Genomic DNA, 16,152 nt, shown 5'->3' on the forward strand with positions numbered 1-16,152 from the left:
TTTGGTCTCAGCAATTTAATCTTTATCTAGAATTTATTTATTGATATTCCTCACTATTTAACACTTATTATTAAATAAACAATCTTTACTCATTATTGGTAATAAACTGAATTAGTTTTAGAGTGTCATAGATGGCAATAAACAATTTTTGTTGTGTAGCATAACATGAATTATATAATTGTAGTGTTTGATTTTTTTCTCAAGTTTGTCTACCATATTAAATTTTTGAACCACTGAATGAATACCTTGGTGGTCCCATTGGACTGCTAAATTTTCATTGCTGGTATGAACCCTAATTATTCCAGAATAATAACTCAATCTGAAACAAATAATTTATAAGCAAATGTTTTAACCTGTCCATGTATATCACCACAAACTGTCACAGGTGTGAATACTGGTTGAATATTTGATTCTTCTAATAAGAGCTCACATACCAAATCACATAATTTCTGAAAAAAATAATATACATCAGAAAATTTATGGCTGAGATAATGTTTTATAGCTTAAAAGATACTTATTAAATTACTAAAATCCCAATTTTAAGCACTAAATCCCATAGTTAAAAAATAAATAAGAAAAATAAGAATCATTGATTGAAAGTAAAAAGGGTAAAAAGGATTAAGTTGTTCTTAAAGAATTTTAGTTAAAACGAATAATGAAATATTTTTAAAAATAACATATTTCTTGTAATTAAATTTCAAAAGTATTTGCAAAACGCCCCTTATTTCCACTAACTAAAGAGCAAACACTTACAATAAAAAATGATTTTTTACAGCAAATATTAATCATTTTCAAAGACAATATATATTAAAAGGCATAAAGAGCTCAAATTATAACAATAAACGAATTTCTTAACAAAATATTAGAAACATTTCAGGTTCAGTAGCAAGCGTCTTTATTGCAATTTAAACTAACATTTTACTTTTCTTTGACATTACTGTAATCCATAAAAACATATTCATAAGTATAAATTCCATTTAAACGCACAAAGCTAAAAAATTAATTTGAAGGAAGGAAAACACAAAATTTCTAATAAAACAACAAAATTATAGTAGCAAACAGTTAGAAGTGGCGAATTCAAAGATCGGAAATAAAAAGAAAAATTTACCTTCAAATCATTCTCGGGTAAATATTTACACTCTTTAGCGATGTCGACCCATTTGTCAACATCAGACATTATTAACTAATTATGAATACTAGCAAAAACTTAATAAATTTGTTCTCTAACATCAAAACATTTCAACCGTTGTTTATTTTTTTGACATTCATAACAAAGTTAGTTCAGCTCAGTTCGTCTTTTTCCATGATATGAGCGAATGCAAATAATTTACAAAATTTTTTTTTTGTAGATATAGTTCTTTTTTTTTGAATTTGTGTGTTGATAAAAAGTAAATTTGATGTAACATATTTAAAATTTATCATCTGGTTTCTTAATATTTTGGAAATTTTTGAGATATTGCATTACTTCCGCATCAGTGGCGCTAGTTGAATTTTCTATTTTCAGTGAATTTATCATTTTATAACATTATTTGAGGTGCGTAAGTTGAAATTTAATTGTAGTTTGATTATTTTTTAATTAAATGTATGTTTTCCATTGTAATTAATTGCTTTTTTCCAAAAAACTATTTCATTGATAGTGCAAAAGCAGTAGAACCTGCACGAGGCAAGGTTCACATTCCCAGAAAGTTACACGTGACTCACACATCTGTGAACTTCACTGCACGGCATAGCTAAATTTGCATCCGTAACTGCACACAGGATGAAGTGTGCCGACGAAACAAACAAGATTTAGTTTCCTGTTTTCGTAGTGAAGTAATATTTTATGTTTATAATTGTATATTAAATTTAAAAAAAAAATATGTCAGAAATTGACAAATGGGAAGTAATGGGGAAGGATAAATATTTGCCTGAAAAGGACCTGAAGGTATAAAAATCCAGGAACTTTTTTTTTTTTAAAAATATATTATAATTTTTTACTATTTTATTTATTTTTAATTTATTGCAAAATTTTTATGTATTGATCTTTCCTAATTCTATCCATTCGCTCTCTTTGCCCAATATTTCGTAATTCAATCTTTTGGCAGACGACAGTAGTCAATATGTCATAACAGGAATCTCAACCCAGCTCCACCATAATGATAGCTACGAGCTAATAATTTGCTTACGTGGTAAGCATTAAATTATTAAGGGCAGTACAGATTACTACTACTCAAGTCGATTTACTAGGAATTGAAAGATGTTATATATTCCTTCAATGGGTGTGTACTTAAATTTCAAATTGAATATTGATTTACTTTAACAGTCCGTCGAAATATCACTTTATCAATTTCGTGACATTCCGATAGTAAAGTGGGTTTTAACTAATGAGGGACTATTAAACGTTATTAAGTTAAAATTTGATTCATTAGCTTAAACATCGATTGAAAGACATTGTATAATTCATAAATAGTTTGTTAAAGAATCGCGATTACTTAATACACTTTCAATATCGGTCTGTAAAGTAATTTACTATTTTTGTTTTGAAATATTTGTTTTTTTGTTGATTCTCGATATAAATTAAAACAAAGTTTTGTTTGTTTGAGGATTCAATAAAAAATTTCTATTTTTCATCACAGGAAATTTGTATTTTAACTAAATCCTCTGGTCTAAGTTAAACCAAAAAATAATTGTTCTTAAAGATTTTTTATCTTATATTGTTAAAATTATGCGCTATCTTTAATATATTTGATTTAATTTAATAATACAAGGTGGATTTCTTAATTTTTTCAATAATTGTATTAAGATCTGATAAAATTAACTAATATTTACTATTATAAAAATGCATGTGGTAAAGTGTTTTCAAATTAAATCAGCTCTTTGATATTTAATTTTATGATTTTCCATATGCTTTCCTTTAGTTTTTTTCCATTATTTTAATTTTTTTATATTTAATTTGTTTTGGAACCAATTATTTAGTTTAATAATGCAAACTTGATATGCTTATTGAGTGAATTTCAGTGAACCTATTAAGTATGCTTCTTAAAACTACTAAGTTCCAATCAACAAAAGTTTCAATTTTTGTTATGTGTTTATAAAATATTTATTACTTTAATTATTTTACCCTGTATCAAATTGTTATGCACAAGTCATACAAGTGTCATTAAACTTTTTAATATAATAAATGTAATGCATTTAAGATTTGTTTCTTAAATATTATAAATTACTTTTGTTATTAAAGTATTTCAGATTTTGTCCTCAATTTATGTTTCACATATTATTGCAAATGGGGTTTTTGATTTAAGTAGAATTTGTGATAAAGTTTTCAATTTATTAAATATTTTTGCTTTTTATAATTAGTAAGTGATATAGATGTTAGTTTGCAACATTATTTTGAAAGAAGAGTTATGCAACATTTCTGTAAGAGAATTATTATGCAATATTATTTTGGTATTTGAATTATTTTACATTATTTATTGCATAGGTCTGGTGTTTGCTATTTGCAAAAGAAAGGGAAAAAAAAGATTCTGAGAATTTTGGGATACTGATATTGATCTTATTTTCTTTTCCTTTTCAGCATTATAATGTATATTGTTGAACTTGAAAATTGTCTTTATATCAGTAGTATCTGCATAAAACAGTGTCCCATAAAATTTATATTATACCTTGCTTTTCTTAATAGTGTGTTATTTCATCTGTAGAAAAATGCTATTTTTAAAATAATGGAAATTTTAGATTAGTCTAACTAATATTTTCTTAATTTCAAACTAAAATATGTTAATTTTTTTTAAACAAAAATAAAAGTTTTCTTTTAAGATGTCTTTTTAACAGAACCCAAGAACACATTTCAGTTTAAGTTTTCTGAGTCTTACTTAAAGAATTAAATTAATTGCTTGTAATCAACTCCTATATTTGGATATTTTTTAATATTTGTTACTGTGTTTAATATTTTTTTAAAAATTAGCTGTAATACTGATTGTAAATTAAAAAGCATATGTAGATCTGTTACAAATTCATTAAATTGGTAGAAATGTTTATTGAATAAATAACATAGGTACTTTATTTTAACATAGGTACTTAACACCTAACCAACTTATTGGGCTGTTACTTCCAAATGTCTACACCTGATATTGTTCATCAGTATGTGCCAGGGCAAAAGTTATGAAAGTTTATATTATGTCATTTGAAAATTTACACAAAAAGACTTGAAATTTTTATACTGATTAGTCTATCTTCTATGTTATCTAGTTACTCTATAGTTAAGTGTCAAACTATATATCATAGAAATGATGTTTTAACTTTATTATTTTAAACAGTTTTTGTTTATTTAAGAGAAGATAATTTCTAAAGTTGATGGTGGGATGAATAGGTAACATTTAATGAATTTCAAATTAGAGTATCAAGAAAAAAAGATTCCTAATCAGTTAAAGTGCATTTTTAACAGGAGCTAAATATATATTTTAGAATGAGTTTTGTCTTATTTATTTTTAAAATATTAAGTGCTTAGTTATTAAATTTCATTCTTGTAACTTACTTTGATATCAGTTACTACATGCTTTGTTATTTTGAAAACATTGTAATAATTTAAATTAAAGTACAAATTTAGATGTGTTTGTTATAAGCATTATATTTTTTGATGAGCTATAAACATAAGCCCCACCCAACTAAATTCATGGTTAATTTTTAATATCAACCTCTGGAATAGTCTGCACTATATACAAGTTATCACCAAAGCTTTTACATTATGTCATTTGAAAATTTCCACACAAAGATCTTTGATTTTTGACATTGACCTATCTATCTTAGTGTTGTCTGTTTACTTAATATAGTTTCTTCATGAAGCAATACCTCATAAAACTGGTATTTTCACTTTATTTTTCTTTAATATTTTTGTTGTTTCATCTTTAGAAGAAGTAATGTGAGAGCAATAAAGTGATGGACATTTTAGATACAACTGAGTGACATTTTATGTGTTTCAAATAAAAATAAGTAATAGTTTCAAAAGAAGAAAAAAAAGGATTCCTTATCAGTTACTGTGTGCTTTTTTTAGATTAGTTAACTATACATTTCAGTTTAAGTTTAAACTCATTGATTATTTGTGAAAGATTAAGTGCTTTATAAACTAATTTTCATTCTTGGAAACTACTTTAATATCAGTTACTACAAATTTAATTGGTTTTTAAAAATGCAAATTGAAATGTTTGTTTAGATACATAATTAATGAATTGGGATAGTTAAGAAAATATTTTAGAATCAAAAGTAACTTTAACACCACTCAACCAAATCCATAATTAACTTTACTTTTACCTTGCAATTATCTAAAAGTATAAAATAGGAACCAAAGCTTATAAAAAATAGTCACCAAAGTTCCTTATGAAATTTTTCTGAGAAGAGAAAAGATTGGGAATTTTGACATTAACTTGTCCTACCTGTGTATCTTAAATAATTCCTATTTACTTTAGTTTCAGCATAAAACTAATATTCTCTCTTTATTTATTTTTTATTCCATCTTTAGAAGGAAGTCCTTTTCAAATTAATGGGTATTTTGGGTATGGCTATGTGGCATTTTTTGAGTTTCAAACTTAAGCATGTTAAAGTTTCAAAACTTACTTTATCAAATTATATTTTAAGGTTAGGCTTATAGGTTCTTTTTCATAAACTGTTACAACATTCAATGTATTCTACTTTCTTTTTTAAAACCTACTTTAATATCCAATACTACACATGTAATGATTTTTTTAATTAACTTTGAAATACTTTATTTAAATTGAAATGCATATTTATATCTATTATGAATTCATGAAACGAAAAAAAAAATGCTCTGTAATTAAATAATGTACTTTAACCTGATCCAATAAATTTCATAATTGGGTGCTTTTAAATGTCAGTCAGAGGAATCTTTTATATTGTGTCGTTTGAAAATTTGTACTTCACTTATCTGTAGTTATCTATTGGTGTCTATTTTTAGTATAACAATTTAAAAACTTTCTTCTCTGCGAAAAGCCTTTATTTAACTTAATGTTCATTATTTTTTGTAAGTCAAAATGATAATAAATAAAAAAAAATAGAGTTAAAAGAATGTCAATAATTGTTTTATATTGTATAGTTTAAAATTTTGTATCTTTTTTTTGTGAATATTTTGTATCTTGTATTTAAAATGAAAAACTAAAAAAGGTAACGAATATTTGTTACTACAATGTCTTAATTGGAGTGTATATTTAAAAGTAAACTGTCAAAGCTTTTAAATTCAGTTGCTTGCAGATTTATACTAGCTTTATTATCAGAAATATTGAACGATATCCCATTTGAAATAATGTCAACTATTTTCTAAATTTAAATTAGTGACACACCTTTTTGTTCAAATTGTACGATCTGTTTTGGAAAAATTTAAATAATTTCAAGCTGGAAAAAAAAAAAATTTTTTTTTAATTTTTGAGTAATCAAGATTATGACACAATAAAAGAACTTGATACTTACAACTACATTTTATGATAAAAAAATTTACTTTACACAAAATACTGGTATGTTTTATCTGCTGCATTTTTTGGTGACTATTTAATAATTTTCACAAATTAGCTTTACTCTTGTCTTGGTTAGGAGAATCGAAATGAATAAACACTCAATTTGAAAAATTCTGAGCCACCTCATAATAGCATTGAAAATAAATTTGCACGACTATTTGAAAGTTCTTTAAAATATGCATGTTGGCTGTTAAATTTTCAAAGCTAAAGTTATTGCTTTTATGGTATCAACAATCACTGAAGTTTCTGTTTTCTAAAGCCCTATCCTTTACAGTCCTTGAATTTGTAATCAATGGTCAGTCAAAGTCATTTTGTAAGGAACACAACTCTCCTAATATTTCTTGAATATGGGTTCAATGGCTGATTGATATAGATATATATATTTATGTATGTTAATGCTCAAATATTCCTTAAAAATAAAATCAATACTCAATTTTTGTAATTTTCCAACATTTACCCCTCAACACTGCTAAAATGTGGAATCAATGGTCAATTAAGGTCTTTTCTAAAGCACTGCTTTTGTGTTAACATCTTGTAAGAGGAAAGTTTTCGTTATTTTTTAACCATAAACAACCAACCAAACTCTGAGTTTACAACTATCATTGTATCACTGTAGTCTTGTAATTTTTAACTCAACCAAGAAGACAAGAGAACTCCTGGATCAAGCTTTGAGAGAAATTAGCCACCCACACTTGCGATACATTGAGAGGAAAACCACAAGAATCTCCCACTCTTAACTCTACCGCAAGAGGATTCTAACCTATGATCCGTGGAGATATTTTATGACAGCACTGTGATTGGTGCAAGCCAGGTGCAGGATTCATATTAAGCAACCATCGCTGGGATTCGAATCTGGGACACCTGATTGGCGGATGAGCTCTCTATCCCTTTAGCCACCAGAGCTATGGGATAAGTTGTCAAAACTGGGTCCTTAAATTTTCTATATCATGTACCCATTTCTGTATAGTTGAGGCAGTGTGCGCAACCTATTTGAGATTTTGACCTGCTGCTTAGCTTTTTGCATTACCTGGTTATATCCGACTGACAAGGTCTCAATTTTATAACTACTATTTTAAAGAAAAGAAGACTTTGTCTATATTAACTTTTATTATTCAAACACTTTTTAATAATTCAAAATGGCTGTTAATCAGATGCTGAACTTAATTTAAAATAAATCAAGTCATCAAAATAAAATCAGTAGGATAAAAATCAAAATTTTTCAAATAATTTTTCTAAAACAGTGTCGTTGAAATACAAAAGCTTGTACTAGAGATGGCAAACCTTTTTCTATTAATGTGCCAAATAAAGTACAGGTGTATACTGAACACATTTTCATGTGTTCAGTATACACCGTATACTGAACCACTGAACCGTATGCCACTGTAAGAAACTGGTTTAATTTCAAACTATAAAACTGCTTGTACAAATGTAATTTCTGTTTAGTTATTAACTCATTTCAAATGGAAATCAAATAGTAGTTTAAATATCGATATTAAGGTAAGGTAAAATGTCTCAAAGCAGGCATCTATTATTGAAAGTAATAAAATTAAATGAAGGTTGGGTGTTTTAATTTTTTATAATAATAAAAATGTGATATATCAATAAATATATTAAAATTGCCTATTTTTTGGGGGTTAAAAAATGGTGTCCTATTAAAAACTGACTAAATAAGCTTTCTACTTTTTAAAATACACTTATTTTACTTAGTAAACATTTTAGACAGTATTATATTTAAAAAAATACACACATCAAATTCTATTTAGTGCGATACCTGTTGACTGTTGATTTAGTGTGATACCTGTTCAGGGTGTCATTTATATTGAGTTGCAACTCGTAGCCTTTAGACAAGTAAAGTTTTTTTACGGTAATTTTTATATTTAATAACTCCTGATCACAACATTGAGCAAATTTCTTCATAGTTTGTAATCTAGTTTGGGTTCTTTCGAAATCACACTCATATATACTTCTCCAAAAAAAGTCATATGACACTAACTTCTATAGTGGGTGAAACACTAGTCAACCTTACATGCTAGAAAATGTCCTAATGAAACCCAAAATTGTTCATGTTTCTAAATCAGCCTTAATGGCCTTGAGTTTAGGATTTTTTTTTTTTTTTAAATGTTTAAGGTTTTAGTAGATGAAAGTAGTTCAATATATACTTCAGTGTACCACAGAAACACCTGTCATGTGCCACCTAATGGCACATGTGCCTTAAGTTTACCAACTCTGTCCTATACTGAGTGTCACTCATCTCCAAACAACTTGGCGACTATCTGCAACTAATTTCATAAGATTTCTGATGTGTGGCAGCAGTGGTCTTGTCATATAATCTTTTTATTACACAACCTTGACTTTACAGAATAAAATATATTTTTGGAAATTCCCTCCACACCTGCTTAGTACATTTCCTTAAATTTTTTAAATAGATGCATTTTTGTAATTACTTTGTTTTAATGAAATAATTATTTGCCACACTTTTCTTTTTCTGCTAATATGTAAAGTTAAGTGAGGAAGCCTTGGCAATAATTGATGGGGAAAAAAGCTGAATATGTGGATAACTGTCCTTGGTGAAAATTAAAGTAACATCTACAGATTGCTTACATTTTTAATTTCATAATGGTAGGAGGTGTCCTGTATGACTTACCCTTGCAGTCACACTCTCTGGCACAATTTTTGATATTCATCAAGTGTGCATTAGATGGAACTCTAACAAGAATAAGAGTTTTTGTTATTTATCAAATATGATTCCTCATTAAAACAGTTAATGAATTTAAATAATATTTGCTTGCCTTCCTCACTCTGGAGAATTAAATTATTAACAATTTGATAATGATTAAGATGTCAGTTGATTTTTTTTTCAACTGTGATGACGATGTCAGAAAAATTTATGTGAATGTTGTAGTACTTGAAAATTTAATCTTAGGCAAAGTTAGTTAAAACAAAACAGCAAATTAATCTCTAACCACTTTCGTATACAGATGCAACTTCAATTGCTATTGATGATTTACAACAATATATTATCTCATCCAATATTGAAACTTGCTCCTTTAAATATGCTTGAAGAAATATTTAAAACAGGATTGCAATCAGCACTTTTTGAGTTTAAAAATTAATTTTATTATTGTACAATTTTACTTTGCTCTTACTATTTTATTCTTGTATTTAATGTGTGATTTAAAAATAAAAAATAAAAAGCATTTTTAAACACGCCAGTATATTACGAAATATATTGTCAGTCCTAAGTCTGCAAAAGTGTGAAGGAAAATGTTTTACAAGTGTCATTTTTCCACTAATTTTAAGTATTGTCTCTACTTAAAAGTTATTTTTAACTGTCTCTGAATAGTTAAACTGCAAGCATATGTCATAAGCTTAAAATATTTTCTGTATTTTAAGACTAAAAATATTGTAAATTGTTACTGTATTTCTTTAGTTGAATATCAATTCTCAGTATTTTAACAATTTCTATTCTTTTAAGTTATTTCATATAATAACTTAAATCGTGAAGTGATATCAATGATTAAGGCAATTATATTCTGAAGATGGTGTGTGAAGTGTTTTAAGAATTTTAGACAGGAGAGCAAATTTGTTTGACAGTGAAAAAATAGTCTCCAAAGAAATGTTTCTTTTTACCAAAGCTTAAGAAATTCTTACCCAAGTGTAAAAGATTGAACTAGCTCAAGTGTGAAAATTTTGATTTAACTAAGAAAAATCAAATACAAATGATTTTTTTCATCTAGTTTAAATAATTGTAAAATTTCAGAAATAGGTTTCTTCTAGAAGAAATGCCAAGCCCAATTTTAGAGAATCTCAGGAATAAATAAGTGCTGCAAAGAGTTAAAACAAAAATGAAGTTGCAAACTTCTTTCAAAGCTTATAAATTGTGCTAATTTCTTTTGTTTGAAATAATCCAATTTAAAATTGTGTACTTATTTGTATAGTATTTTGTGGTTTTATCATGAAGTCTCAATGATAATCTATATATGTTGATAAATGAAGTGCATTTTCAACAGCTTTTTTAATCTCAAGCTATCTGCTTCCTAGTATTGCAAAATATTGAACATTAATGACTTTTAGCATTAAAACATATGAACTTTTGAACATATGAAGAATTGAAACTCTTTTAAAACATATGAACTGTACTAATTTTTTTAATGTTGATGGTAATGCAATTAAAGTTTTGTACTTGTTAAAACAGTCTGTAAAATATTTTCCTATTGGTTTAACAATTTTAGAAAATTTGTATTTACATACTTATGAACACTTTATTTAATAGTGACAGAAAAATGAGCTTTTGTGAACCCCTCCTTCTCAAAAACATAATTTTTTCAAAAATTCTATTTTATGTCCTTTAATCACGATTTCTCAAAAACCAATCTAATGAAACTTTTGCACTCTTTTTCTATATTTGAGGCTAAATAAATCAGTAGTGGGATTCAACAGATATGCACACAACAGTTTTAAAATTTCTAATGTACTGCATCCTGGTGCTGAAAACTTCCCGATGCTGTTGATTTAAAACATTAAATTTCGACAGGAGTTCAACCTGTAGTTTGTAGGAATAAGTATATTGTTGAATTTACTATTTTGGAGCATTTAATGTATCTCAATTATTCTAATAATTATTTTAGACTTGGTTTAAAAATGAAGAGACAAATAAGTTTAGGGGACTATTTTTCTAAGAAATCTGAAACACATTTTGAACTAGTTGAAGAAACAACAGAACATGAAACGATAAACCACAACAATACATAAGAAATATTAAGGATAATGAAATTAAACTTCCTAAATGCTAGATTTAAGAAGGGTTTCAATGTTTTTTCCGAAAGATATGGAAGATTCAGTGGTGATTGCTAAGTGGTGCCATCGGGAAATGTAAAAAAAAATCAAGCATCTTCAGGGGGAGGGAATTGAAAATCCTTCAATTCTAAGTATCACAACTTATGTCAGGATAACTTTAAACAGTCAAAATTTAATAGGATATGCAAAGTTGGGAAAAAATTAATGAAAAGTGCAGAGTCCACATGTAAAATGTTTAATACTGTGTACTGTTTGACAAAACATTGTTGTAAATTCTTAGACATTGAAGCTGAAATTGAGCTTCAAATAAAAAAGTGGACTGAGTTTGGAGTTTGGTCTCAATTCAAGGAAAACAGCAACGAAAACTGCAGACTTTATTACCAACAATAAAACGAAATGAAACACTTGTAAAATAAAAATAGATGTATTTAAAAAGTGTGTTATTATTGATGAGGTTTCAACTGCCTCAGCAAGCCAGTTTTAGTGATTTTTATTAAAATGGAAGATCCAGAAATCGCACCCTTCATCCTTGTCAGATTAGTTGGATTGCAAAAGCAACATTCTACATCAATTTTCAAAATTACGAATTTAAACAGCTTAGGATTTGGCAACAATTATTTAAAACAAAATCTAGCTGCATTTTGATCTAATAGAGCCAAGGTAATGGGGGAATGTCTGGAGTCAGTGCTCAAATTTTGAGTTGTTTTCCAAATAGCACTGTTTAAATCATCACTTTTAGCTTGTTTTAATTCACTCTAATAAGTTGATCTTTTAAAAAATTTTAGTGATAAAATTCACGAAATTTTTCATCTATTAAGCAAAAATCAGATTGAACTTATCAGTACTTATCTTAGAAAGGAAATTATTAAAATTGGATGTGTCCTAAGCAACATGCAGTTTAACATCAACAGCTGCAGTTCGTCGTTCTGATCCATAATTAAATGAAAAATTCTTCAACGCCATAAGAGCAAAAACTTTCTAAAAGATCTGGCCCTCATGGTAGAAATCTCTATGTCGTCCAAAGCATTACCAGGAAGAAATTTGGATTTAATTATAGAAGGAAATTTGAATTAAAGTGCAATTAACGCTTTTGAAATGCTCAAGACTTTTAGTTCCAAAAAATTTGTATTAATTTTTGTGAGATCACAAAATCAAGTGTTTGCCACAGGAAATGTTGATAGATAGCATAATTCGAAATCTTAAAATGAGATTATTAAATACCTATACTTTATTTACGTCATGCAATAACAAGTCTGGTCAGAATCTTCTAAGTTTCATAAACTATTTGGAACTGAAATACAGGGAAAACAAAGATGACGTTTTTCCTTGAAGAGAAGCGGAAGATCATCTACCTCTGTAGTTTTTTTTGCATTTTTAAGTATTGGATAGACATTAGTAGCTCTAGGGATTATATTAAAAATGTTTTCAGAAGCATGAACAATCACATAATCCTTTAGAGTATTAAGAAAACAAAGAATATTACGAGAACTGTGACTCTAACCTGATGAGTAACCATTTTTCAGCACAAAAGAAACAGATTGACTATGAAAAAACATTTCAAATGTAATGTTTATTTCCCGGGATACTCAAGTGAGAAACAAGAAGTAGAGGAAGCTAGTGAAAAGCAGTTTGGAAATATTTGAAAAATAATTCATTTAAAACTAAAATAGATACTTTTGTATACCTCCCAGTTCGTTTCTATTATGTTCTATATTATAACTTTTTCTTTCAGTACTGAAAATATTTTAAGAGTACCGGCTCTTAAAGGATTTGAATCCCTTCACTAAAATGTTTTTCTTAATCACAGTATATTTTATAAGGCAATACATGGCCTAAATCAAGTATATCATCAAATAATTTTAGGTGTGGTCTAGCTACATGTGAAACTTTCTGAGTTTCAGAAAAAAGCTAATCTTCTTTACTATTTTATATTTCAATTTTCACTCATTGCTATCTGAAGAAAAAAATTTTTAAATAATTTATTTCAGTAATTTTTAGTTTGAAAAAAATGTAACAGTTCAGTTTTTGACTTACTGTGTTAGGTATGTGATGTAAACTGCTATCTTCTGGTTGCGAATTGATCCAAATTTTGTTATTCCAATTACAGTAAGGATTCTTTTTTCTAAGGAGTTTCTAAAAACCAGTTCTCGGATACTTAGTTTTCAAAATTTTTATCTTATTATATTCCATTTCATATTGCTCAGGTTTTTTCAGAAAATTTTGTATTCAATTTTTTTCTTTTTTCCTTTACAGAACCACTCTTAATATATATTGTATATAGCCTTCCTGGGTGTTGTATGTAGAAATTGTTTCAGTTCATTTGTATGTGTTATTCCTAAAAATTTAATACATTTTTTCCCTCTCAAGATTACTCCCTAGGCTTGTTTTCAATTTATAATTAAGTCATAAATGATTTTACTGAGATTGCTTTTAGTTTTAGCAAACTATCAAAATTGAAAACAGCTCTTGTAACATTATCACAATATATTTATTAAGCTTAATTCATTTGTATGCTTTGAATTTTGTATAAAAATGTAAGATTTGCTTTTATTTCTTTTACATTTCAGAATAATTTTTAAAAAAAATCTGCTTTGAAATTGAGTCAAAAATTTTTTAAAATTAATTAACATATCAACTTTTTCTATAGAATTGCAATTAAATTTAGATACAAGCTCCTGGTCTTAGTACATTATAATGTTTGATTGGTAGGTAGGCAAATTATGCTTATTTCTGTTCTTTTTATGGTTACAGCTTTTGAAAATGGTCACTGCTCTTGAAGAAATTGATGACGAATCTGGATCTGATTTAAGTGAATCTAATAAAAGACAAATGGAGATCGACTCAGATAACGATGCAATAAAGCGATCCCACCAAAGCCTTTCAAATGGTACGTATCATTTTAAAATATTAGTACCGTCTATAGCTGCTGGAGCTATCATTGGCAAAGGTGGGGAAACCATTGCTCAGTTGCAGAAAGAAGCGGGTGCCAGAGTCAAGATGTCTAAGGCAACAGACTTTTATCCTGGTACAACAGAACGTGTTTGCTTGATTACTGGCAGCATCGAAGGAATCCTGCATATTCATGAATTCATAATGGGAAAAATCAAAGAAAAACCAGATCCTAATGCTAAAATGGCAATAGATTTTGATCACAAGCAACCAGCGGAACGAGAGAAACAGGTCAAAATATTGGTTCCTAATAGTACGGCAGGGATGATTATGGGTAAAGGGGGTAGTTACATTAAACAAATTAAGGAAGAAAGTGGTGCTTATGTACAAATATCTCAAAAGTCCAAAGACTATGCCTTAGCTGAACGCTGTATTACTGTTATTGGTGAAATGGATAGCAACATAATTGCCTGTCAAATGATCCTAGCTAAAATAGTAGAAGACCCCCAGAGTGGCAGTTGTTTAAATGTTAGTTATGCAGATGTCACTGGCCCAGTGCCAAATTTCAATCCAACAGGTTCTCCATATGCTAATCCTGATAGTGTTCCTAATGGTACAAACAAAAGTAATAACACAAGTTATAATTCAAATAGTAGTTTAAACAGTCTCAGTCCTACAGCAAATAGCAGTTTTCAAACCCCTCAAACCAGTGCTGCTTCTGCCCATGCAGCTGGAACTGTTACGTTTCCTGACATGCGTATGAGTGGCCCATCTATTCCTCCTGGTAGTATTGCTCAGATGATTGAAAATTTAAAACAAATGCTGAGAGGAAACGGCTTTTCGGAACAAGCAATTTCAGAGATTAGTGCAGCTATGATTACACTCGCTAATTATGGAATCAATGGACTAAATTTAAATCTTAATTGTTTTAGTGGAGTAGGTGAAGCTCCTGTTGATAGTAATCTTGGAATGGGGATGCCAAGTTCAGCAGCAGCTAGTTGTGCTATGACTTCTGGAGGAGTCACCAACATGGGCTTATATGCACCTGCCACCAGTATGTTGGGCATGGAAGCTGCTTCTAGCTCAGTCTCAGCATCAGGTCACATTGGAACGGCTTCGAATGTCTTTAGTCCCATAGGAAATTTTAATAGTGGAATGCCTGGATTAGGCATGGGTGCCATGGGACCAAGCTTTTCTACTCCAACCTCATCCCGCTCTAATGACCGTTTCCTCATGCAAGAAGCACCTCCTGTCTTTGAACCTTTTCGTAGAACCTCACCTACCCTTGCTTCACCGAGTGCAGCTGCCTTACCTGTAAATAATAATTCTTTTGGATTGGGGACTGGATTGAGCTCTGGGTCGTCTAGTTTAAGAAAAAGTCCAGGGCCTGGAGATAGGCAAATGATTGATGTCACAAAGACTGAGATTGAAGTAGGAGAAAATATAGTTGGTGCAATATTGGGTCCTTGTGGAAAAGCATTAGTGGAAATTCAGAAGTATAGTGGAGCTAATATTCAGATCTCTAAAAAGGGCACCTATGCTCCTGGCACACGAAATCGTATAGTCACCATTACTGGTCTGCCAGGTTCAGTCACTGCTGCTCAGTATCTCATTGAATCGCAAATTGCTGAAGAAGAAATCAAAAGAGCTCATCAGAATAACATGGGTGTTATGCATTAACAAGAACTTCATATAGCTTCTTCCTATTATACCTTCACATGGCTTATCCATATTTCCTCCGAGTTCAAAAAGAAAATTATGTGTGATGCAAAGCTGTTGGTGATTTGAATCCAAGCACCTATTTTTTTTTTTCTGTGGTTTTGAGAGAATAAATTTCCTGCTAAATCAAATCATCTTAGCATTATTATATTCAACAAGGCTTATTTCATTTGAAATGAACTGAAGTAATTCAATTTACATTCAATGTTTGATGGCAGAGTGCAGCAGATTGTGTATTCAGGCGTATCTG

General features: G+C 28.8%; 2 protein-coding genes across 6 annotated transcripts in view; one reads left to right on the top strand and one right to left on the bottom strand.

Annotated features, from left to right (window-relative positions):
* LOC107449256 (Protein phosphatase V) overlaps window positions 1-1,300 on the bottom strand; it is a 28,778-nt gene extending 27,478 nt beyond the window's left edge. The window contains exons 1-2 of one of the 2 annotated variants that reach the window (XM_071184401.1): window positions 1,109-1,298; window positions 354-449 (exon numbers count right to left, since the gene is read on the bottom strand). In XM_071184401.1, coding sequence (XP_071040502.1) covers window positions 354-449; window positions 1,109-1,177 — 165 coding nt within the window. In that variant the 5' untranslated portion in view covers window positions 1,178-1,298. Of the gene's footprint in view, window positions 1-353; window positions 450-1,108 lie in introns of both variants that reach the window. The other variant, XM_071184402.1, reaches the window with a different exon arrangement.
* Window positions 1,301-1,496: 196 nt separating this feature from the next.
* Window positions 1,497-15,939, top strand: LOC107449255 (RNA-binding protein Pasilla). 4 transcript variants are annotated; one of them, XM_071184400.1, is made up of 3 exons: window positions 1,511-1,534; window positions 1,638-1,812; window positions 14,046-15,939. In XM_071184400.1, exon 3 carries the CDS (start codon window positions 14,055-14,057, stop codon window positions 15,861-15,863), a length of 1,809 nt encoding a protein of 602 aa, XP_071040501.1. In that variant the 5' UTR covers window positions 1,511-1,534; window positions 1,638-1,812; window positions 14,046-14,054; the 3' UTR covers window positions 15,864-15,939. The 4 variants fall into 4 exon arrangements, with proteins under 4 accessions (XP_015920228.1, XP_071040501.1, XP_015920227.1 ...); XM_016064742.4 differs by having other exon boundaries at window positions 1,497-1,812; XM_016064741.4 differs by lacking the exon at window positions 1,511-1,534 and having other exon boundaries at window positions 1,671-1,924.
* The last annotated feature ends 213 nt before the right edge of the window (window positions 15,940-16,152 follow it).

The sequence above is a fragment of the Parasteatoda tepidariorum genome, chromosome 8, assembly GCF_043381705.1.
Source record: "Parasteatoda tepidariorum isolate YZ-2023 chromosome 8, CAS_Ptep_4.0, whole genome shotgun sequence".
In the NCBI taxonomy this organism is placed as follows: Eukaryota; Metazoa; Arthropoda; class Arachnida; order Araneae; family Theridiidae; genus Parasteatoda; species Parasteatoda tepidariorum.